At 31.5% G+C, this 23,688-nt stretch overlaps 2 protein-coding genes and 1 pseudogene across 3 annotated transcripts; 2 read left to right on the top strand and 1 right to left on the bottom strand.

The window, feature by feature from the left end:
* Positions 1-8,601: 8,601 nt before the first annotated feature.
* Positions 8,602-10,574, top strand: LOC11427251 (60S ribosomal protein L35-like; annotated as a pseudogene).
* LOC11433129 (ureide permease 1) lies at positions 10,389-18,023 on the bottom strand. The gene is made up of 7 exons (XM_003614108.4): positions 17,542-18,023; positions 17,311-17,449; positions 17,011-17,179; positions 16,353-16,393; positions 16,168-16,268; positions 15,230-15,604; positions 10,389-10,845 (listed from the first exon to the last, which is right to left on the bottom strand). The coding sequence occupies exons 1-7, from the start codon at positions 17,767-17,769 to the stop codon at positions 10,687-10,689; spliced, it is 1,212 nt and encodes a 403-aa protein (XP_003614156.2). The 5' UTR covers positions 17,770-18,023; the 3' UTR covers positions 10,389-10,686.
* A 1,462-nt stretch (positions 18,024-19,485) lies between these two features.
* On the top strand, positions 19,486-22,994 carry LOC11425933 (ureide permease 2). 2 transcript variants are annotated; one of them, XM_003614107.4, is made up of 8 exons: positions 19,486-19,618; positions 20,045-20,347; positions 20,741-20,879; positions 20,987-21,161; positions 21,756-21,781; positions 21,876-21,976; positions 22,079-22,453; positions 22,619-22,994. In XM_003614107.4, exons 2-8 carry the CDS (start codon positions 20,111-20,113, stop codon positions 22,772-22,774), a joined length of 1,209 nt encoding a protein of 402 aa, XP_003614155.1. In that variant the 5' UTR covers positions 19,486-19,618; positions 20,045-20,110; the 3' UTR covers positions 22,775-22,994. The 2 variants fall into 2 exon arrangements, with proteins under 2 accessions (XP_003614155.1, XP_013453837.1); XM_013598383.3 differs by lacking the exon at positions 19,486-19,618 and adding an exon at positions 19,628-19,729.
* The last annotated feature ends 694 nt before the right edge of the window (positions 22,995-23,688 follow it).

Here is a 23,688-nt window from a genome sequence, read left to right as displayed (position 1 = left end):
TGATTGCAAAATGTTAACGGCGGTTAGGATTCTTCTAATCCCCTCTATTTTGTTGTTGGAATTAACAGTCAACTTTTCATTCAATTAATATATATATATATGGTTTTGCTAGAAGCCACCCATGAAGGGGTCTTTTAGCAATCCACACCTCAAGGTGTGATTTCCACTTTTTAGTTATAACTTTGCTAAAAGACACCTTCATAATTAGTTGGTGTTTTTTAACAAATGCTCATAGAATAACTTTTTTTTTGTTGGATAAAGCTACCAATCCATAAATGTTGCCAGGTGCGGCCTGAACCGGATACAAAAGTACAAAAACAAAACAAAGAACAAGCAAACAATCACCCTCCTAAAATAAGGAGAAAGGGAGAACAACAGTTAATTCAAAGAGATTCTAGAGTTGGCTATCCCTAATCTGTCCCTAGCCAAAAGAGCATGAATGAAAGTTGGAGGGGCTGGCCACCATTGTGAAGAGAATATAGAAAGTCTTTGACCATTCTTGGCTAAAGCATCTGCAACCTTATTTCCTTCCCTATAAATGTGAGTGCAAGTACAAACAATGCTTTGACAGAACCTGATGTAGTTATGCCATCTGACTCTCATCTTCCAAGGGACACCAAAACTATTGTGAAAAGCATTAACAACCTTAATGGAATCTGTTTCCAAACAAATGTTACTCAAACCCAACTCTTTGGCTTTTTCAATTGCAAGCATACAAGCATAGAATTCAGCTTCCACAGGAGTAGCATTGCCAATGTTACTAGATAGAGCTCCCAAAAACTGAAACTGAGAATCTCTGAACACCAAGCCAATAGAACCGCAGGGATGAGCTCCTACAGAGGAACCATCATAGTTTATTTTAACAGTGTTACCAGTAGGAGGATTCCAGACAATATCAGCCACATTGTAGGCTCTCTGCACTGTAGACAATTCCAGACAATATCATAGAATAACTTGCTAAAAGACATGTTCTTAAAATGTGTCTTCTAGCAAAACCTTATATATATATATATATATATATATATATATATGAATTATGCTTAATCTTCTGAAATAAATGTTAATAAATTTGTTAAATAAACCATTGGGGTAATTAAGATGTTAATCCCTATAAATATCTAAAATTTTGTTTGTAGTTCCATTTAAAAATTTCGGCAACTTTTTGTTTATCAAGTGTTTTTTCTCATGACTTTTTGTCGCTGCTTTTAATTAAACTTGAGGGTATCCTTCAAAGTTTTGAATTATTTCTTTTACAATAAAATTTATTACTTTGTAAGTTTTCAACCCTTAGAAAAAATTATATTTAATTCATATTTTGTTTAAAATAATATTTTTTTTGGGTGATATTGTTATAATATTTTAAACATCCATGCAAAAAGCTATTAAAAAAACATGAACGATACACATGAATTGACCTAAACACAAGGACCAAAAGTCAACACATAAAACAATTGGGGACATAAATTTTCAAAAAAAAAAATGTTTACAGGGACTAAACTTTTTGTTGAGATATTTACGGGATAGATAAATTTATCTGATCATATTTTTTTTGGTCCTGCCTGAATATGCACTAATCTAACTCGTACTAGAAAAATTAATATACTTCCATGATCATCTTTTTTGTTATTATTTACACCTAAAACAATTATCTTGTTAGCCATTATAAGCAAATAGATGATTGGTTATTTGGTGAGGCCAGGAAGCCTCCAAGTCAAGCGAAGGCAGCCGAGCAACAGAGCTGATTATTTCTCGAGGCCACTAATAATGAACATGGGTCTTATAAACCTCATAATTGAGTCAAAATATAGAGGGAGTAAAACATAACACGAGAAACCCATGTCCCTATTTTTAGTACCACTAACCTATTTGGGAAATGAGGGAGAAGATACAATCTCCAAGGAGCTATGCACTACGGACCATGTCACTAGATTAAACGAAGAAAGGGGGACTAGAGTTGTACGTGGGGAGCAACAATCCCAATTTAGGAAGACAGTTATCACACACCACCCTGAAAAATAGTCGAGTAAAGTCTCGTCATATTAGTCCATGTCGTTTGGCCAATAAGAGTAGTTTTCGTTATAAATAATCAGATCATATACTATAATTAGACATATATAAACAAACAAAAATCTATTTTCGCATATTTATTCCATTGCTTCTATGCTTTTGTATTTTTTTTATTGTTGTCACTTCATAGTCTCTAACGCCAAATGATATGTCCGGCAAGGATGGACGAGAGGCAACGGTGGCGGAAAGTGCTCCGGTACGGAGGGATTGAGTCTTCGCGGTGGGAAAAAAGGTTCTTGCAGACACATTAGCAGTCCAATACTCAAGTCAGTAATGGAACTGAGAAAGAGCGTGTTGAAAGTGTTGTGAAAATATGTAGGCGCTGTAACGCCCACTTTCGTTTAATCGTTTATTTAATCGAGTTTAGGTGATTATATTATAATTATATAATATATGCATGATTTTGGTATGTTTTGATGATTTGATCGTTGACGTGATAAGTTATGAGTTTTGGAAGATTTGATAAGGATATGAGAATTATTTTATTGTTAAATAAAATAAAGATTTGAAAATAATATAAAATATTTAGTTGAGGGCTGTTTTGATATTTTAGATAGTTTTGGGGGAGAAAGTGAGATAAGATAAGTAATTAAGAAGAGGTATATAAAGGTTAGACCTAGTTTTAGAAAAACATTGTACGTACGACTGTTTTGGAGAAAAAGGGAGAAAAAGCCAAGTCTAGAGAAACCAAGGAAAAGTGCTGCGATTTTCTTCAAACAAGGTAAGGGTGAGACTAATAATTCAATAACGTTGATTGCTGTGATTCTGATGATTAAATGGCAAAGTTAGGATTGTTTTAGAAAAGTTTGGAAATTAGGTCAAAACCCTAAAAATTGATGATCAAATGGTAAAACTTGTTTAGATTGATGTAGAAATCGTCCTTTAACCTTAGAACATGTTTAGGATGGATTATGGAATCAAAATTTGGCTTTGAACCGTGTTATTTGATGGATTTTCGAGAAAACCCGTAGTCTGCCCGTGCTTCTGTTCATCGCTCGCCACGGCGAGGGATGATCCTCGCCTCGCGAGTGATGAACTTCATCGCTCGCCACGCGAGCCCTTTCCCTTCGCCTCGCGAGTTGTTTGGTGCAACTCGCCATGGCGAGCAACCCTTCCTCGCCTCGCGAGCTTAGGCAGAGAGCATGTCATAATTTGTGTTTCGACCTTTTTAGTTGGACCTTGAGTGCCTTTGAGTGCCTGAACATGCCTAGTATTGATTAGGAATGAATGTAGGATCAGAGGGAACCCAGAACAAGTTTATTTTGGGAGTTGAGTGGTACTCGCCATGGCGAGTAAGAACTCTCGCCTCGCGAGCACAGCCAGGATGCAGTTGCTTGTGTGTTGGTGCGATCTGTGTCGCACGTGTTGATCTAGAGTGAACCCCTAACTAGTAATAAGACCTAATGATGACGTTTAATGCAGTCTGTAGAGTTGTTTAAGTTATGTTGATATTAATTGGACATGAACTAATGTATTGTATATTCATGCAAGATATGAAAGCTTGATAATGATGCAATTTATATGCTATTGATATAATGATATCATCTCGTTTATGTGACCTGTTTATGCTGCTTCCGTTATTTAACTAAGTGCATAAGTATATGATGAAGTTAGCTCCAAATTATTGGATGCATGTTGATATGTTGATTACGATGTTTTGTTCATAAGTGTCCATGCATAGCATCTCATTGAGCTTAGTCCTCGCCACGAATATTAGGAGCTTTGTCCTCCGCACGTTTTATAGGAGCTTTGTCCTCCGCACGATTAAAGTATATTAATACTTATGATGACGATTGGTACCACATGCATATAAGAGTCTAAGAGCATTGTCGCATTGTCATGATTAAGATGCCTTGTTGATAATGATTGATTACGTGATTATGTGATAAGTGTTTATCGAATATGTTATGTTGTTCATGATAATTGGATATATGATTATGTTATAACTGTTTAGCAATTATGCAATGTTATTTAAGGAATGATTATGATGTTAATTTATGATTCGCAATTACATTGATTAATGTTATTTGATTATGAAATCTCACCCCTTCTGCTTGAAAATGTTGCCCTTCGTATGGGTAACTTGCAAGTGATCGTGCTTAGTGTGCAGTTGTCGTCGTGAGTGGCCCTGCCTTCTCTGTGTCGTCTAGGTCGCTCTGATACGTAACGGGATGGGGTTATATGCTATAACATGCTTCATTCTTTTACGTGAACTGCTATGATAATTACTATTTTGATTAACTCTTTTGAGACACTTTATTGGGGCCTGCGTGCCAAACTGATTTATGGTTTATGAACTAATATTCCGCTGCTATGTTAAGATATTATGTGGAAGTTAAATTATTATTTAACTGTTTTCGGATTACGTTTCTATGTGATATCCCGTTTATGGTTTTTACTCTGATAAATGTTGAAGAAATTTGTATATTGGGAAAACGGGGTGTTACAGGCGCTCGTGACGATAGCCGTCTCCAAGTTTCGCGGCGTGTGATTAGGGAGCGGTTAGAAGACATGTGTAGGGTGATCCTCGCGCGGAGGGATGGTTGGATGTGGTACACTAAAGTTGGTGTGTTCCTTCAGGCGCGGAGCCTTAAGGCGGTGCAAGTTTAGGCCACATGTCAACGTGAGATTGATCTTTTGACCATTCCAGAACAAATTCTGAATTCAAAGTTAAGTTATTGTTTATGAAACATGAAGCTCTGGACGTAAAAGAAAGCACTAGGGTACTTAAGAGAAACTCTGAAGACTTAGAAGATGATCAGAAGAAAGGTCGACAAAAAAACAAAACTCTGATCAGAAGATGCATTAAGCCTTGAAAACTTTGATAGAAAGAAGTTCTAATAGAACTAGATTATAATGAAAGTATGTTTTGATAGACATGTCACTCTAATCCAGTTTTGTCTTCTTCTGAAGGAACGTCGCTTTCAAGTTCTAATCGTACTGTTTGTCTTCTTCTAACCACGTGAAGAAACAAACAAAGTTTTTCAAAGGCAAAAAGAATGCAACAAATCGTTCCCATATAAGCAAAGGATCCCTATAGTACTATTCGACAAAATTACCCATTATAGGAAAAGTATTTCAAACCCGATCAAAGCTTCTCAAGGAAGATTTATGCATTGACACCCCTTCAAACAACGACTATATTATTCTCACCTATTTAAGGACCTTAGAAGTTTGAAGAACTTAAGAAACTTCGCATAATTTTACAAGTGTTGAAACTTTGTCAAATTACACATCGCGCAAACACTTAGAAAAATTCTTACAAATTTTCATATCTTAAAATTTCTTAAGTGTCGGATATCATATGAGCTTATAGTTAGTTTACCACTCTTTGAGGACAAAGTGTAAACAATCAAACTTTCTTTCTAAACTCCTGATTGTAGAAGTCCTTTTGTATGAGGCAAATAAATCTTTGTAAACTTTCTTTTGAAAACTGATTTTTGTAATTCATTTGGAATCACTGTGTAAAATTATTCTCTTGATTAGTGGAAAAGATAGTTCTTCTCTCCCTCATAGTAGTTCATTTTAGACCGAACTTAAGAAACAATAATGTGCTTTTCCTCTTCTCTAATACTTTTTGATCTTATGCTCTTCAATTCAATTGTGGTTTTGCTTTACATTGTTGTCATTGCTTGCAATTTATTTAGTTATTGGTTGTCGTTGACCCTTGCTTCATGCATCAAAGTTTATTGATGTGAGTTTTGATGAGAATTCAGAAAAGATTTGATCTAACCGTCCCAAATATTACTACAAATATAGCATAATAAAATCCAATCTAGCCATAGTCAACATTTTCTACAATATAAGTTTTTTTTATTGGAACTATTAATATATGTTGTTCTTTTTTTCATTTAATTTAATATGATTAATGATATAAAATAGCATTATTTAATAGTATATTTATTGATTTAATATATTATAAAAGTTATTAATTTATTTAAATAATAAATACAATAGATTTAGAAGAATAAAAATTAGTCAAGTAGTGTAGTTGCATCACATTTACCCCTTGAGGTGAATAATTGAAGAATTCAGAGTTCAAACCTTGACTCTTTTAAAATGTGATGTCCCTTACCAACTGACTAATGTTCATGGGTACAGTAAATACTTCCATAACTAGTCAAAATCATAATTAACCAATATTTACGCATGAGGCTAGCACTCGTTTAATTTCACCCATCATCAAAACACGAATTAGACAAACGTCTATGAGAGTTTACAATAAAATTTACATAGAGTGAAACCTTTAACAAAGAATTAGTCTCTTTAATTTCGCCCATCATCATAATGTTAAAATTTAATGTAAAATATATAATACCAATAGGGGATGAGTCTACTGGAAGTAGTTAGATTCCCACAACAAAATGGATGGTGGAGGTATACATATTTAGTGTCTTGCTTATCTAAATGATAGAATAAAAAATACAAAATGTAAATTGTCTAATAGATTTAATTAATTTTAGCACAAGTCTTCATCGTTATTCTCTCGTCCACTTTTGTTTTCATTTGATTGTAATTTGAAAACTTTCAACTAGATGATTAAAAAATAACACATGAATGACATTGATTCATTGAAATTAGAATGATTAATGAAATTTTAAGAGAGATATGGAAACATAAATAAATAAGATGCTCTTTATTCAAATAATGCATACAATAGCACCACTATGATTCAGTCTTAACCAGGTCACATACATGAAACTAGTTAAGTCTGTGTGCTTTAATTGACATTAATTTAAAATAGTATGAAACATAAAATTTTAAGCATAAATTAACATGAGCATCTTAAGGTGGTTCTAAGGGCTCGGATCAAAAGAACCCATGGGGACCATGCCCACCTTCTCCTCCCATATTGTTGAAGTCAAATAAATGAGGTTGAAACATTGGGTTTTGTAAAAATTGTGCTAGAAAGATTGAATCTTGTTGAAGATTTGGCTGATGCTCAAACTGCATGTTAGAGGATGAACCATTTCCAACAAGAAATGGAACGGGTTGGGTAGAAGTACCTTGAATTTCAACCTTATTAGCATAATGTGCAACAAGTTTTTGAAGATCCTCCAAAGCCTTCTTGAATGATCCAAGTTGGACCATATTCATCCTATCAAAGGGACAAGTCCACCAAAAATGAGCCTCATTATTCTTTCGCAGTTGGCTCAGCTCATTTGCACGGTTCTTGTCGATGTCTAGTGCTTCTTTCATATGAGTTAATATATCATTAAGTTCACGCACACTAGCATTACGGTAAGCTTCGATGAATTGCGTGATGTCGTCGTTTTGGGTTGGAACCAGAGAGAGATAACGATCTATGACCGTTTCAACATTTGGGTGACCAAATGAAAAGACCTTCTCACCAGGTGAGAATATAATTAGAGCAACATATGCACCACACAGGGTGCAAAGCTCGCTAGCTTTCTTGAAGAGCCCACTACGACGCTTCGAGAAAGTCACTTGAAGGTTGCTTTCATTGCTCATCTTTTTCATCTCAATCTTTTGGCGACCTAGAGTTTTCTTTCCGCTCGACATGGTTAAGGCACAAAAAAAAAAACAGAGAGACAAAATATGGGTGGGTGTGTTTGATATTTAGACTGAGAAATGGCACATTGTAATTGGGTGTGAAGGAGTCATTTTATACACAAGTTTTGTCAGTATATTTTAACACGCGTTTTTTTTCCTTCAAAATCTACTTTTTCTTTGCATTAAAATATTTACTGGATTGAGAGATTCTCATAAATCTATTTTAATATGGCTTATATGGCAGTTGTTTAAATATAAGAAAAAATGTCATTTTTTTTCAATATGTATTTATATTAGCATATTCAACCCTTGTTAGATACATTTTTGTTGGATAATTCTAAAAAATTACAATACTTATTTTCATATTATTTATTTAAAAATTTATAAGTGTGTTACACTATAAAGAATAATGACATTATCTTTCACAAAACAATGTAGTAGAGTTCATAGATGTTTTATTCAGTCGTATTATGAAACAACATATTCCGATTAATTGATTGACAAGGTTGTATATAAAATATTTATTTGAAAATTAGAATTGAATTGAGATACAATAAGAAAAATATGTTGAACTAATCATGATTGATACATAAACACTCTTTGAACATTCCAGCATAATATTAATTGGTCATGTAAGCACTTTTTAACAAAGTTTAATACGTAATAGGATCAATTTGTTACAAAAAAAAAACTTATAAGATTAGTTCAAATCCACTCTTGGATGGTTGTAAAATGACTATTACTGTCACTTTAATTAATAATAGTTTCATTCTTTTTCAATTATTAATAAAATTAGATTTTATCCGGTTGGCAATTTTATAAAATATTATTAAATTTTTTAACATGCAATAAATAAAAATAATGACACAAAGAAAAATATATTACTTTAATTAATTATATGTATTATAATTCAAAAGAAAAGTATAAATTTCAAACTAAATAACTTTTTTTATATTAATAACTATTCTTATTTTAATATGATGAAAAAAGTAACCTTTAATTTATTACAATATTACATATATGGCAATGGTTTTTAATATATATTTATATAGGGGGTTGCTAACTTACTCCCACCTAAAAACATGAAGGAGTAAGTTAGCAATCTTCCTCCCACTTGGTTTTGACCAAAATACCAACTTATTATTATTCAAACCATCTTTGAATGCAAGGGTAGTGAAGATATTTACGCTTCAACTGACTCTCGTGGCGGAAAAACGGTTATTCCTCTGAAGGTAGAAACCAAAGCTGATCTGTTGGCTCAGCTCAAAGACCTCAAGGCTGAACTCGCTTTGCTCTGTGTTGCTAAGGTCACTGGTGGTCAGTGGCGGAGCCAGGAAATTTATGGAGTCCGGGCAAAAAATTAATCTTAAATTCACACTTGACATAATATATAAACAGTCATAAATCGAAATATTTTATTTTTATTTTTATTTTTTTCTAAAAAAAATCGAAATAAAAGAGGTTTATCATTTTGTCAACAAACGTACAATTTAAAATAGGATTATTAATTGAAATTGACCACGTAATATACGTGAAGTCTGAAAATTGACCCTGTAATTAAATAACATGTATTCTGACCATGTAATTCGAGATTTTTATTGTTTATAACCTGTAATATACGCGAAGTCCAAAAAAGCAATTGAGAGATTGAATTTTTTCATGATTTCCTAGAGGCGAGTTAAGAACGTTAAAATGTATTACATGGTCAATTTGAACAATTAACCCGTCAATAGTGTGCTAATATATATTATAATATTACATGTATGACAATGGTTTTTAATATATATTTATACATGGGGTTGCTAACTTACTTCCACTTAAACATAAAGTATATTATAGGGTCAATTTGAACAATTAACCCGTTAAAATAAGGGAGATGAACCTGTCAATAGTGTGTTAAATAAAATTTCAAGACCTATTTGCGTGTGATAATTTTTAGATTACCCAAATTTTTCTTTTTGTAAATGTGCTAATGGACTTTTGGGTTGAATCTAATGTGCAAAAATTATCGATCGAGCTCGGACGACCGCCCGAGGTCGTCATACGGTAAAACCACCCCCGCTGGTGGTGCACCCAACAAGCTCTCCAAGATGTAAAAATTGATTCTTTATTGTTCTAATTCTAATGAGTTGATTTTGTTTTGTGTTTGTGTTAATGATTGATTTTTTTTTTTTTTTTTTTGCGGTTTTGCAGTAAGGTGGCGAGGTTGTCGATTGCTCTGGTTAGATGGCTGCATTGAGGGAAGTTTACAAGAAAAAGAAGTATTTGCCACTTGATCTTCACCCAAAGAAAATTAGGGCCATTTGCAGAAGGCTCACCAAGCACCAAGTATTAAACTCTTTTTTTTTTTTTTTTTGTTAAATAGTCTAGTGGATATAGCTCACACAATTTAATTGTGGAGAAGTTGAGTGTCCGGAGTTCGAACTCCGATCCCTGCATATATTATGCAATATCCCTACCAACTGAGCTAAGGTCACGGGAATAAGTATTAAACTCCTCTATTCATGCATGATTGTTATTTACAATAGTGTATAATTTATGTTAGTTCATTGTTATAAACATATATATGCTCCAATTCCTTCAAATATATATATGCTCCAATGTATCTTTGTGGTTTTTGCTTTTGGCTGCGTCAATGCATTTCGTTGTTTTTTTCTTCATATTTTGCCGTGACCATAAATTGGAGTATATAAGCTTTAATGAGATCTCTATGATTCTCTGTTGTTGGAAAATTGACTGCATATGTGCAATTTATTTTCAAAGAGCTCATATTTTAATGTAATATTTTTTTTATCATCACCGGTGATACAAAAAGTGTTACAATAATGTAACATTTTGCAACACTTTTTGATTATTACATATAATACTATAAAATGTAACTAAAACTCTTTAGTAACCTGGACTTTACCTAACAATTATTCAAATGTTACTAAATCTAATTAGTAACATTTTCCTTGATTTAGTTACCATTTTCGAGTGTTACTAGTTCATAATTATGTTGTAGTGGTTTAACACTAACAAACTATCTTACAAGTTTATTTTTGAGCAACCCTGAACAAGTTTTTACAAACCTTTCAAATTTTTATGCACTTTTTTCTTAAATTTTCATGATAATTTTCGGTGTCCAGATGATGCCATGAGCACAGCAACCGCTGCAATGAACATTAGCAACATGCTCCCAAGCAATATATATGTTCTCCTTGATGATTTTCTATATTCTCCAAACAAAACAACGCCCCAAAAAGTGCTCACAAGTGGAAGGGCCTGTACAAACAACACCATTTAGATAAAAAATAATGATAAGAAAACATATTCTAACACATTCCTTCTATCAGATGAAATTCATTTAGGTCCAATTAAATTTAACCGAGATTCACATAATTTTGGTGGGTCATTTTAATTTGGCAAAATTACATTTTTAGTCCCTTAACTTAATTTTAGGTAACGGTTTAGTCATTTATCTTTTTTTTTTATTTCAATTTGATCCTTTTTGTCCATTTTCATATGAATTTTTAAGCTTAAAATTCATGATTTTATTTTCTTACGGTCTTTCAGTCTTCAAATCTATGATATTCTTCTATGTTTTCATAAGAATATTAGATTTGAAGCTTGAAAATGTATATGAAAATGGACAAAAATGACCAAATTAAAATGAAAAAAAGATAAAGGACCAAATTATTGCCTGAAATTAAATTAAGAGACTAAATATGTAATTTTGTCTATTTTAATTAATAATAGGGAGTGTATTCTAATGTGTATTTTAGAGAGTGTGTTGATAATGTAACCAAAAAAAGAGAATGTGTTGATAATACTGTTTAAAGATAAATAATGTGATTGGAACATATTAAGATAAATTAATGTCGGTTTTCATGACAAAGTGGCGAAATATTTTACTACTGTCCAGAAAAAATTAAGCATTATAATTTTATCTCTGTTATTTTTTTCCCCTCTGATAATTTAGAGTAGTGAATATTTAAACAACTACTTATATCAACTTTTGTGACAATTTTTTTCTCTCTTCTAACCAATCAAAAATAATAGAGAGAGAGAAAAAGGAATAGAGATAAGGACATAATTTAAGTATGAGAGAGATAGTTGTAAAAAATTGTCATAAAATAATTGTACAAATATCATTTCTCAATAATTTAAGGGCAAACCACCATTTCGTGTTCACTGTTATGTTGTCTCTTAAATGTATCTAGATTGCAAACGTATCTATTAGTCAATTTAATTATCGACTGTTTTTTTTTCTTCAATATAATTCATAAAATTACGAAAAAATACACTAAAATTGTGTTTGTAATTTTGATACTTTTAAAGTGTATAGTGAAGTACTCAGTATTCCTAACTCCCCCTTTCCATTAAATCGGTCTTAGTTTTATCTCTTTGGGTTCTCTCTTACATTTTCTTCATTCAGAGGGTCTTTGGGTCACTTTTTGACTTGAAATCACCACTCTTTATTTTTTTTCTTTCTATTTCAAATCTAAATACGTGATTTTGACATAGATTTAGGGTTATTTTCTTTGTGATTTCGTCATATGAGTGTGGCGCTGTGTTGTTCGTCGCCTTGTGCGGCGTTGTTAGTTTTTTCGTCTTGTTGTGGTGTTCATTTGCTTCATGTTGGGAGATTGGTTATTCAATCAATAATTTTGATGTCAACGTTGTAGATCTGGAGACATAGTTATTTTAGTCACATAAATTTGATCATATTATTTGTAGGCATTTTATCTTTGTATGCTACTAACATAGATGTTGTGAACATATTTGCAGATTTATCTTTTACATTTTTAGCAATGTTGAATGATGTGTTTATCAATTTGAATGAATGAACATCATTTTATTTTTATATAAAAGAAAGTTTACAGTGACAACAACTCATATTTAATGAACAAAATGATGATGATTTATCTAACAATTGAGGTATAACAACTAATTAAAGAATATTCTCTTTTTTGGTTGTTCAAAGACATGGTGAAAAACACCATTTAAACCCATACACATCTATTCAAAAAAAAAAAACACCCATACACACAACAATGATACCTAATTCAAACCAAGGTAAATATGAACAACTTAACGATATATGCATCAATTGAGTTAAGCATAGTATATCTTATTCTATAATATTTTTGATCAATTATCTTATTCTTTAATATATCCTTTTTTTTCTAAGAAATTCATCTTGGCAAAACTATCTTAGGGTTATTTTTCCATGTCATTGATCATTGACTATTTTTTTAAAAGAGTATAGTCATTATTTCATGTTACATGTTAAGTTAGTTTTTTATGTATAAAAATATAAACAATGATTAATTAAATTCCATTTTTCATTTATATATGTTACTAAAATCCATCTTGTTTTCTTGTCGGTATAAACTCACTTGTGTTGGTTTTAGGTTCAATTCTTCCCAATTTCAATTTTGATAGCTAATTTGTCTTAAAAAAATACTTGTTTTTAAAAAGATAAATTACATATCCAATTAATAAATATAACATATAAATTAAATGATAATAACTGATTGTTACAAATTCTAATTTACAAAATTAACAGTCTATTTAAACTTTTATCAAGATGTCATTAATTTGTTATTGTCAACGAGGGTCTAGTTATGGTGTTGAGTGATTAAGTATTGTTTGTAGCATAGCTCGGTTGATAGGATAATGCATTATTATATGCAGGGGTTGAAGTTCGAACCCCGAACACCCCATTTATTTATCTTATAAGTGAATTTTAACTATTAGGCTACCTGACAATAAAAAAAAAAGTATTGTTTGTAGTATGTATTTAAAAAATGAAAGCTAGTTCAACAATGTAAACATTTTTATAGACAAATGACTAATATGACGTGAAAAAATATAAAATACTCCATTTTTTGTCTCCCTGTTTCTTTTAAAAGAAATTTTGGACCCCATTTTAAAAAGAGAAATGATATTTTAACAATCATTTTTTGATAATTTTTGTGACAATTTTTTCTCTCATACTCATGGTGTCCTTCTACTTTCTCTTTCTATTACTTTGATTTTTGTGCCACTATCTAAATTTTTTTGTATAATTTAATTGTCCAACAAATTGTCATAAGAAAATGTTGTTTAAATAACATTGTTGTTTTAAAAACCAATCTTTTGGTCTCCTAATTTCAATTTTTTTAGTTTTGACCCCATCATATTTTGAGCTCAATTATGCTGATGTGACCTTGTTTTGTTAGTATTGACGTGATAGTGCTTTGACCGACAAATTTCATATCTATGTCGTTTTTAATTTGTTTAATTTAGTAATACAATTTTTTTTGTAAAATATTTTAATTATTATAATATTATTTAAAATAATAATTATTAAATCATATTTAAAAAGAGGCAGGATCCGTTGACACCATGTCATTAGACTTACACCAAATCTCAACCGCTAATTCTAATTAATCAAGTGCTAATAATTCACAATGGGTAGAGAGAGATATTTGAACAACTTTTGGGACTCTATTCTTATTGGTCAAAAATAATAGAGAGAGAAAGAAAGAGAAAGAATAAGAAGATAATGTGAATATGAGAGAGAATATTAACTCGCGATCTTATAAGGCAATTGTACGAATTCAATTTGAATTTATTTTATGATGACAAATAAAAAAGAATCATCCCCAATTCTGGAAGGAGAAAAAAAAAATTAAGATTTGAGGGTTATTTAAATCGACATAAACAAGAAATTGCAAGTAGGCATAATCGAACAAATGGAAATTAGCACCTTAATGCATTTTACATAATCTCAGTGATTGATGGTTCAACACCCTATTAACTGAGATTCAACAAACCTTGCAAATCGTTAATATAAATGAGTTTAGGTAGAAGGGATTTGGAAAAATAGCATGAAAAATCGTTCAAATAAATCGTTAAAATAAATTAGGTTTAGGCACCTGAAAGAGATGAAGGGCAGAGATCTCATGTGCCACGGTTTTGAGGTCTTTTTTAATTAGGTATATTGTGAATTATTAGCCACTTGATTAATAGAAATTAATGGTTGAGATATGGTGTCAACGGATCCTACCTTATTTAAAAATCATATTTAACAACTTTAACTCCCAAATCTTCCCCTCCTTCCTTTTTTTTTTTTTTTTTTTTTTTTTATCAAAAATCAATTAACCAAATAATGAAACCAAGAAATTCATCATTCAACTCAAAAATTCAACAATCTATATAAATTTTCTTGCACTGTTCTATGGATTATAAAATGTAGCTAAAAAAAGAAGTGAGTTTTTTTTTTTTTTTTGACAAATCCACCAATAATGAGTTATTGAATGTTTGGGTTAATTAATGAATTTTTTGGTTTGATTTTTGGGTTAATTGATGTTAGCTCAATAATTAGAGCTTGACTTGTAACAAAAAAAGTAAAAAAATAATTAGAGCTTGACTATGTGACCTCAATGGACAAAAGCTTGAATTCCATCTTGAAAAATTGTAATATGCCATTTAGTGCCAACAACACAATAAAAATATGAGAGAGTTGTCCCAAAAATTATCATAAAATAGTTGTATAAATATGATTTCTCTATTTTTTTTTATAAGAAATCGAATCAAGTATCTGAATAAAAAATTTCCTCCCCGTAGCAAAGTTATGTAAATGAAGTAAAAAATAAATAATTAATGGAGTAAAACTCACTTGAACAGCATCTGCTGCTGCATATCCTGCAGCTTGACCTCCCATAAATTGAAGGCCATTCCCAAATCCACAAAGCAGACCAGCCAACAATGCCCAACCTCTTCCATTCCAATCTCCCAAATAAGCTTTCAATGATGACTTTGGTAAGTTCAAGATAGGGTGGTAAAGGAAGGTGATGCTTAGAATGATGGCAACAACAAAACAAGAGACTGAAAAATAAAAGAAGGCAGTATAAACACTCAAATGAGGAACCCCTTTCTTTAAAGTGTGCCATTGGTCATTTGTTGCCAAATTGAATGCTGGTGAGAATAGGGAGAAGGAAATTCCTGCAAAGAAAGTTATAGCCAATCCAATGAATGTGCTCTTTTCAAACACCTGCAAATGGTTTAACATAAGGGTGTTATTATAAGGTGGTCAAAATCGGGATTTTGCTTCAGGTCAAAAGAGAAGAGCAAAATCGACAATCGTAAAAACGCAGCCAGATATAAGAAATTGTAAAACACAATCAAAATCGATGGATTTTACCAAAATAATAATAATAATAATAATAAATATATGTTATAAATGGTATATAGTCATAAATGACTTAGTTTATAAGAAATCGTAAAATCGCAATCAAAATCCATGGATTTTGCGTGTTTTGGGATTCTACCATGAATTTGAGTCGTTGAAGATGAAGAAATTGTGATTTTGACAACAATACAACATCATATTTGTCTAAATCATAGTTTTAAATTGTGGTCTGTGATCATAATATAAAGGTTTTAAAGGTCTATGCAATAACATCGCAACCTCAATTGCGATCATGATTGTTGCATTGTTCTCTATATAATGCCATGCATTTCAGAGTAACCGTGGTCGTGTTTAAAACTTAGATCTCATTGTTCCACAATAAAGAGAAATGGTTTGTGAAAATTTGAATGGGCATAACCACTTGCCTTTATGGATCTTCTTTTCTCAAGTTCTATGAGAAAAACTGCAGTTCCAACTTTAACTTTGCATGTAGGATCACTTCCATTCTCTAGATCCTTTGAATCAACTGTTTATGTAATGAAAGAGATAAAAAATATCAACAGTAATCAAATAAGACAATCCCACAATGTTGGAAACAATAAAATGTTACCTTCATGACTTGCTTCTTTCAAAGTGGATAAACTAGTTCCCCTGGCAAAATAATAAATTTTTGTGGTAAAATCAACAATGTATTTAGTATCAAGTTTATATTAAAAAAATAAGACATTATAATCATAATCCAATATAAAATCAGCAATGATAAATAAAATATACATAATCATTCCAACCAAAAGTAATTTAGAACATAATCATGTGAAAGTGTGAAAGTTTCCTTTCCTTTTTGGGAGGTGGAGTAGGATATGTGGAAATGTGCATATATTAATTAGTTGTGTGTATATATCTAAAATCTAAACATGACCAAGTACACAAGTGAGACGAGTCTTGCACCTGTTAACTAGGCATTGATCTTATCCCAAAAACTTGCTTAAAGGATGAGGTGCACAAACACATTTATACACTTAACAGCTCGAGAGCCTCAGTAATGTGGCACTCCAAACATACTACAAACAACTTCAATATCACAATATGCACAAGCTTCTTTCTACCATCAAATCAATAAGTCTTACCATTAGATCAAGTATTATATGATGCGATTTATATTTATTGATCCAATGGTTGAAAATATACTTGTGTGTGATTCAAAATTAATTTGTTTGTGCACAATGCACATTAGATAATAAAGGCTCTAAACATAGCTAGAAACATACTGTGCTACATCTTTGTTTGCAAAATCCTTGAGCTTAGCCTGATTATCAGCAATATTTGAAGAATGAAGAAAATAGCCAAGGCAAACTGCAACAAAAAAGCAACCAACTCCTGGAAAAAGAATCTCAGCTTTATTGATTTTGTCATCCAAAAAGTAATTCAAGACTGTTCCTGTAACATAAGCAAAAACATAAAAAGTTCAATAAAATTCAATATCAGAGGTACAATTTACAAAGCAACCTTACAATGGATTTTCTATTTGAATATAAAGCAACATAATTTATATGATGAGCATGACATACCTATAATAACAATTATGCTTGATGTGATAACTCCAGCAACTGATAAACCAACAAAAGCCCAAACATATTGACCGGACACATTTCCAATGCTGAGGACAACCCCACCAGCCATTGCAAATAGAACAGAAGGCAAGTTATCCTGCATCAAACACCACACCACACTCATAAATTCTTGCATTTTTAGATGGTTGTGTATTGAGAAAGACCACCAGAGAAAGTGGATACACACACCTGAGAAAGTTGAGACAAGAAGTTTGGGTCATCAGTGCCTATTTGACCAAAGGTGAAAGCAATGATAACAGCAGCCAAGAAATTAGCAATGGTGTAGTCAAGATAGGTGTGTTGAGGAAGACGACCTCTCCTTTCCAATAGATTCATCACAGCAGGCCATGTCCCCAAAAAGAACAGGCTAAACAACATGCATACTATGGCACCACCCTTGCTCTCCACCAGATACATTTTTCAACTTATTACTCCAAAATGCTATCACATGTCACTACAAATAAACACAATGAAGATATATGTATACCATCTACCAAAGGAACTAATTGTTGGGTGGGTTCCGAGCATCATCAAATTAGTCTTGAACAATCATACAACTGAGTTGGACTGGACACTACATTTTAACCTAAAACGTGTTAGGTTTATCCTCTCACTTGTAAAGTGTTCAACCATATTTTTCCATGAGATGTGGGACACTTGACGTAACAATACTTATTAATGGACCGTATAATATATAGAAATTACCCGGTAGCAGCATGTGAGGGTTAAAAGTATGACTGGCTGGATTTTCTTTTTTTATGTTAAGTATCTACTTGTTGGAGAATTTGGCAAGTCATTTTAGCAGGCATTCCTTTCCAATCATATTTATTTTAATTAATATTGCTTTAAAGGATCTTTTTTTTTGGTTACATGAGAAAAGCTTTAAAGGATCTGAATCTAGTCTTAAACTAACAAAATGTTGATTGACTAAAAAATTGAATCAATGGAGTATTTTTCTCTAAAAAATCATTTAAGTCACATAAAGTATATGAACCCGTTAAAAGGAGAACCTTATTATTTTTAGTAAACTTTACTTTTATTTTATCATTATAAAATTATTTTTTATTTAATATTATAAAAGTTCATTCTTAGACCTTTTTAAAAGGTCCATATATTATCCTTAAAAAAAAAAGGTCCATATATTAGGCACGCATTTATTTATAAATAAAAATAACCCTATTACGCAAACACCCATTCATATTCCCTAACAAAAAACACCCTTTCATATACTCCAATTTTCTTTTTTAATAAACAATAGAAGTCGCAATTTTTTTTAATAGAAGAACTAACAATAGTTATTGAAAACTCACACATATAAGTGAATGAGTCAAAATTTAAACCCTAATCACAGCTTTCGACTTAACAATTTCAATATTTTTATTAATTGATTTAGAACTTATGTACGAAGGTTACAAAAGTTATATACTTATATATATATAATATATATATATATATAATAATAATAATAATAATAATAATAATCTAGTACATAAACACCCATTCATATACCTTAAAGAATACAAGTTAGAGGTTGACACATCAAGAGTAACTATCACATAAATGTTTTTGTAAAAAAATAAACTAATAATGAATATTATTATATTAATGATGAATTTTATTAATCTAATCGTCAAATCAAAAGTTTAGACTATCTCCACAAATATTTAAAAAATTTAAATTATTTGATATTTGGTTAAATAAATTCAAATTAACATATAATAAGCTTTATTTTCTACAAAACAAAACATATAATAAGCTTTTAAAAACATAAATACACAAAATTTAGGTACAATTCCTTAGGTGCTTTTCGTATAGTTATTGATTAAATTTACCATGATTTCCTCAAATCCATAATTTTCTCAAAGTTTATCATATCCAAAAAAATACGTATTTTTAGTTAAGAACCATACGAAAATCACATAAAAAATTATAGTTAAGTTTTCTCCTAAATAAAATACATGAGTTATCCGTAATAAATGGTTTTTTGTTTTACGTGCCAACTTATCTGACGGTGGAAACAAATTTAGAAAAAAGATTCTACTTCTAAGTCAACGAGAGTTGGAATCCGCTGTCAAGATTCTCTACCTCATATATTTATGTAACAAATTCACTATTCTAAACCACTTTCTCAGCGCTTTAGGTAACTTATTTTCACTCAAACTTCTGTTATATAAGTCTTTCCTAATTCCACAATTTGTGTGTCAAATCAAAGATCTCTGTCCTATGTCCCACTAATACAGTTTTTAAAAGCAAAGCAATTAATTAGGTAGAGTTCTGATTTTTTTTTATACACTGTTTGTTGAGTATTTCTTTAGCTAACTTGTTGCTATGATTCAACACTTTTCTTTTTTGTTGCTTCTGATTTATGGATTCAAAGGTTGCTGCATAATGCATGCTTTTCACCTCTCATGTTTGACTTTCTAAATATTTAAGGATCTTTTTTCCATTTGAATTCTTAATGATTAATGAATTTCTGTGTATCTACTATCTTTAGTATTTATCAATTTGGTGTTATCTTTGACTTATTTGAATTTATCTACTGATATAAGCACTTTCAAAGGTTGTTTGGAATGTATATAGAAATAGTTTGACTTTATTTTGTTATAGAAATAGCTTATATTGATCAAGTTGATTATCCAAATAGGGCCTAATAGCTTATTATCATTTAAGGACTAATTCGTTTTGTTTTCAGGATTTCTTTGAGATTTCCTCCTTGATTAGTTCAATTTCTGAGAGGATTTTAAGTTTTGAGTTGAAAATGTATTTGGTGGAGAGCAAGGGAGGTGCCATAGGGTGTATGCTGTTGGCTCTTTTCTTCTTAGGGACATGGCCTGCTGTTTTGACTCTGTTAGAAAGGCGAGGCCGTCTTCCTCAACATACCTACCTCGATTACTCAATCACTAATTTCTTGGCTGCTATTATCATTGCTTTTACATTTGGTCAGATAGGAAATGGGACAGTTGATGCGCCAAATTTCTTAACTCAACTTGCTCAGGTTCGGCTATTCGTTGTATTCTTCACTTGTTTGTTATCATAAGAAAATAGTAAAAAGTTACTTTATCAAGACGTGTATCCATGTTAATCATAGATTAACGAAGGCCTCACTTGTAGAATGATAATTTGGAAAAGTATTTATGTTTCGAAGACATGAATTAATGAATATTTTTCATTGTAATGGTTCAAATACTAACACTGAAATGATACTAACACTGATATGTAGACACCGAGAATAAATTGGTTTTGAAATATTGGGAAAATTTGTTAGTAATACATAGGGAAGGTTTGAGTATTTTATTCAATATCTAACTATAGTAATATCATATGTCCTGAGTTTAATTATTATTATCTTTGAATTGGTTTAACAATCTTCATAAATTGTTACTTGCAGGATAATTGGCCCTCAGTAATGTTTGCAATGGCAGGTGGTGTGGTCCTTAGCCTTGGAAATCTGTCGACACAGTATGCATTTGCTCTAGTTGGGCTGTCGGTTACCGAAGTGATTACAGCAAGCATAACTGTTGTTATAGGTATCTCACAAACATAATCAATAGAAAATTATTAAATTAGTAAATGTGCCCTTCAACTTGATCCAGTATTGAATTCTGCTGTATTAACTTTGTTCAACTTGTCACAGGCACAACCTTAAATTACTTTTTGGACGACAAAATCAATAAAGCCGAGATTCTTTTCCCTGGAGTGGGTTGCTTTTTGGTTGCGGTTTGTCTAGGCTCGGCTGTTCATGCATCTAATACTGCCGATAATCAGGCTAAGCTCAAGGATTTTTCAAGTCATCATAATGATGTAACCTTGTATGTATCGTGTGCTCACAGTTTGTCTATTTAATTCCCCTTGCTGGTCCCTTCGTATGATTATCAACTTGCTTTGGACCCTGTATACTAACTTTCTACCTTATGCCTTTTCCTTTTAAAAGAAAGAAAGAAAAGTCCCTTATTTACACACTTTTTAGAAACAAAAATAGGAATTGCCACTTTGGGAACTATCATAGCTAGCTACTATGCAAATAAACCGTTATAAAGGTGATTCTCAGAGAAGAATAAGCAACGAGCATACGACCAGCTCAATCACTTTTATAAGCATTACCTCCAAAATAAAGGGAACTCTTTTATCTAATCTCCTTTTCTCTTCTCCGATGAATCATAACTCATAACTTTTGATTGTTACTGCTGATAAATTGGTGTGCAAAAGTACTTCATCTAGTTCTGAATTTCAGTTGCTTTGGTGATTTTAGTTTCTTGATTTTGATGAGTGCGGAATTTGTGTTTATAGTTGTTTATGCTCTCTGCCTTATAATTCATAATTTCAATTTGGTTGTAGTTTTGTCTTCTTTTGTTATATAAATTTTGAGGGTATTGCTAATTCTATCAGAAACTTTGTTTTTCCAGGGACTCATTGAAAGAAGGAAACATAGGTAAGAACCTCCAACAAGGTTCAGCTTAAAGGATTGCTTCATTTGACAATATACTAATTTTATTTTTCTACCTTTTCAATATTTAAAATAATAGTTAAATCAAAGGATCTTGAAAGTGGAGGCAGTTCTGCAGAAAAATTGAAAGCAGGAACTGCAGTTTTTCTCATAGAGAATGAGAACAGAAGAGCTATTAAGGTATGCGACTATAATCGTCATACATGTATTGTGTTATTGAATGATATTCAAAGAAGAATTATGTAGTGTGTCACATGTCTTACTCTAAAAGTTTCGCTGCAGGTTTTCGGGAAAAGACCTTTGATTGGATTAACCATAGTTTTCTTCGCTGGAATCTGCTTTTCTTTGTTTTCACCAGCATTCAACTTAGCAACAAATGACCAGTGGCACAGTTTAAAAAAAGGGGTTCCCCATCTGAATGTTTACACCGCCTTCTTCTATTTTTCAGTATCTTGTTTTGTTATCGGAATAATTCTAAACATCATTTTCCTTTACCATCCTGTCTTGAACTTACCCAAGTCATCGTTGACGAATTATTTGGGAGACTGGAATGGAAGAGGCTGGGCCTTGTTGGCTGGTTTCCTTTGTGGATTTGGGAACGGCCTTCAGTTTATGGGAGGTCAAGCTGCTGGATATGCAGCAGCTGATGCTGTCCAGGTGAGTTGAACAAGATTGTATTATCTGCGTAAATTAGTTTTACACCGATATCTAATCAGAACTCATCAAACGGCACCTAATTTTCTCAATATATCTAACATAAGTGTGTTCAGATTTCAATGAATTACTGAATAATTTCTTCATTTGAATGTGTTGATGAAACAGGCACTTCCACTTGTGAGCACTTTTTGGGGAATTATTTTGTTTGGAGAATATAGGAAATCATCAGGAAGAACATATATCTTACTGGGGAGTATGTTGTTTATGTTTATTGTGGCTGTTGGTGTGCTCATGGCATCATCAGGGCACAGGAAACATTGATGAAGCTTTTATATATGGAACAACATGCCAATGATTGATTTGAACTCACAAATGTATATAATAATAATAAGGATCATTTATTTATTTTTCTTTTATTATCTATTTTAAATTAATTTTGTATAGTTAATTATCTATTTTAAATTAAATTTGTATAGTTAAACTTCCAATGTTAACATTCATGTGATAAAATATTTATCCAATGTTTATTTTTTTGATCGAAGTATCCAATGTCTATTTTAGTATATCTCAATTTTTCTTGTTGAGGTAATGTTTATTTTAGTTTTGCTTTCACGATTATTTATTGTATTCTTTTATGCATTTAAATTGGGCCTTCTTTTCCCACCCTATTGAGTTTCTCGTGCGTTCTATGAAGTTCGAATTATAGAATCCGAACGCCATAAACATCCTATAAATCCCCTTCAAAACACGTTAAAACATCTTGGATTTTAGAATCCAAACAAATTGCACGCAAAAACTCATAAGATGGAAAAAAATAACTGCATTTAAAATTGTTTGTAAAAAAAAATGCATTTAAAATTATAGTGATAGAAATTCCAAATGTCTTTACAAGTCTCAGAAAAGTCTTTCCTTGGTTGAGTGGAACATTAAAATCTTATTTATGATTGACCGGTCACAAACCTTGCTGCAAAAGACCCTATAAATATCTTTTCACTAAGGCAAAGAGAAGGCTAAGGCTCTGTTCTGGAGGAGGGGCATACATGCAAAATTCGAGAAATCTTTCATATATGTTGAGAGAGGGCTTTTGCAGAGAAAAATAAACAAATAATTATAATTAATTTATTTTTAATATTAAGAGTATTATAATCGCATAGATTAAATTTTGAAAATTTAATAAATCCCTTAAAAATTCTTCTAAAATACAATTTTTGAGTTTATTGAAATAAAAAAAAAAA

This window comes from Medicago truncatula, chromosome 5 (assembly GCF_003473485.1).
Source record: "Medicago truncatula cultivar Jemalong A17 chromosome 5, MtrunA17r5.0-ANR, whole genome shotgun sequence".
Lineage (NCBI taxonomy): Eukaryota > Viridiplantae > Streptophyta > Magnoliopsida > Fabales > Fabaceae > Medicago > Medicago truncatula.
This window is presented reverse-complemented; position numbering and strand designations above follow the sequence as displayed.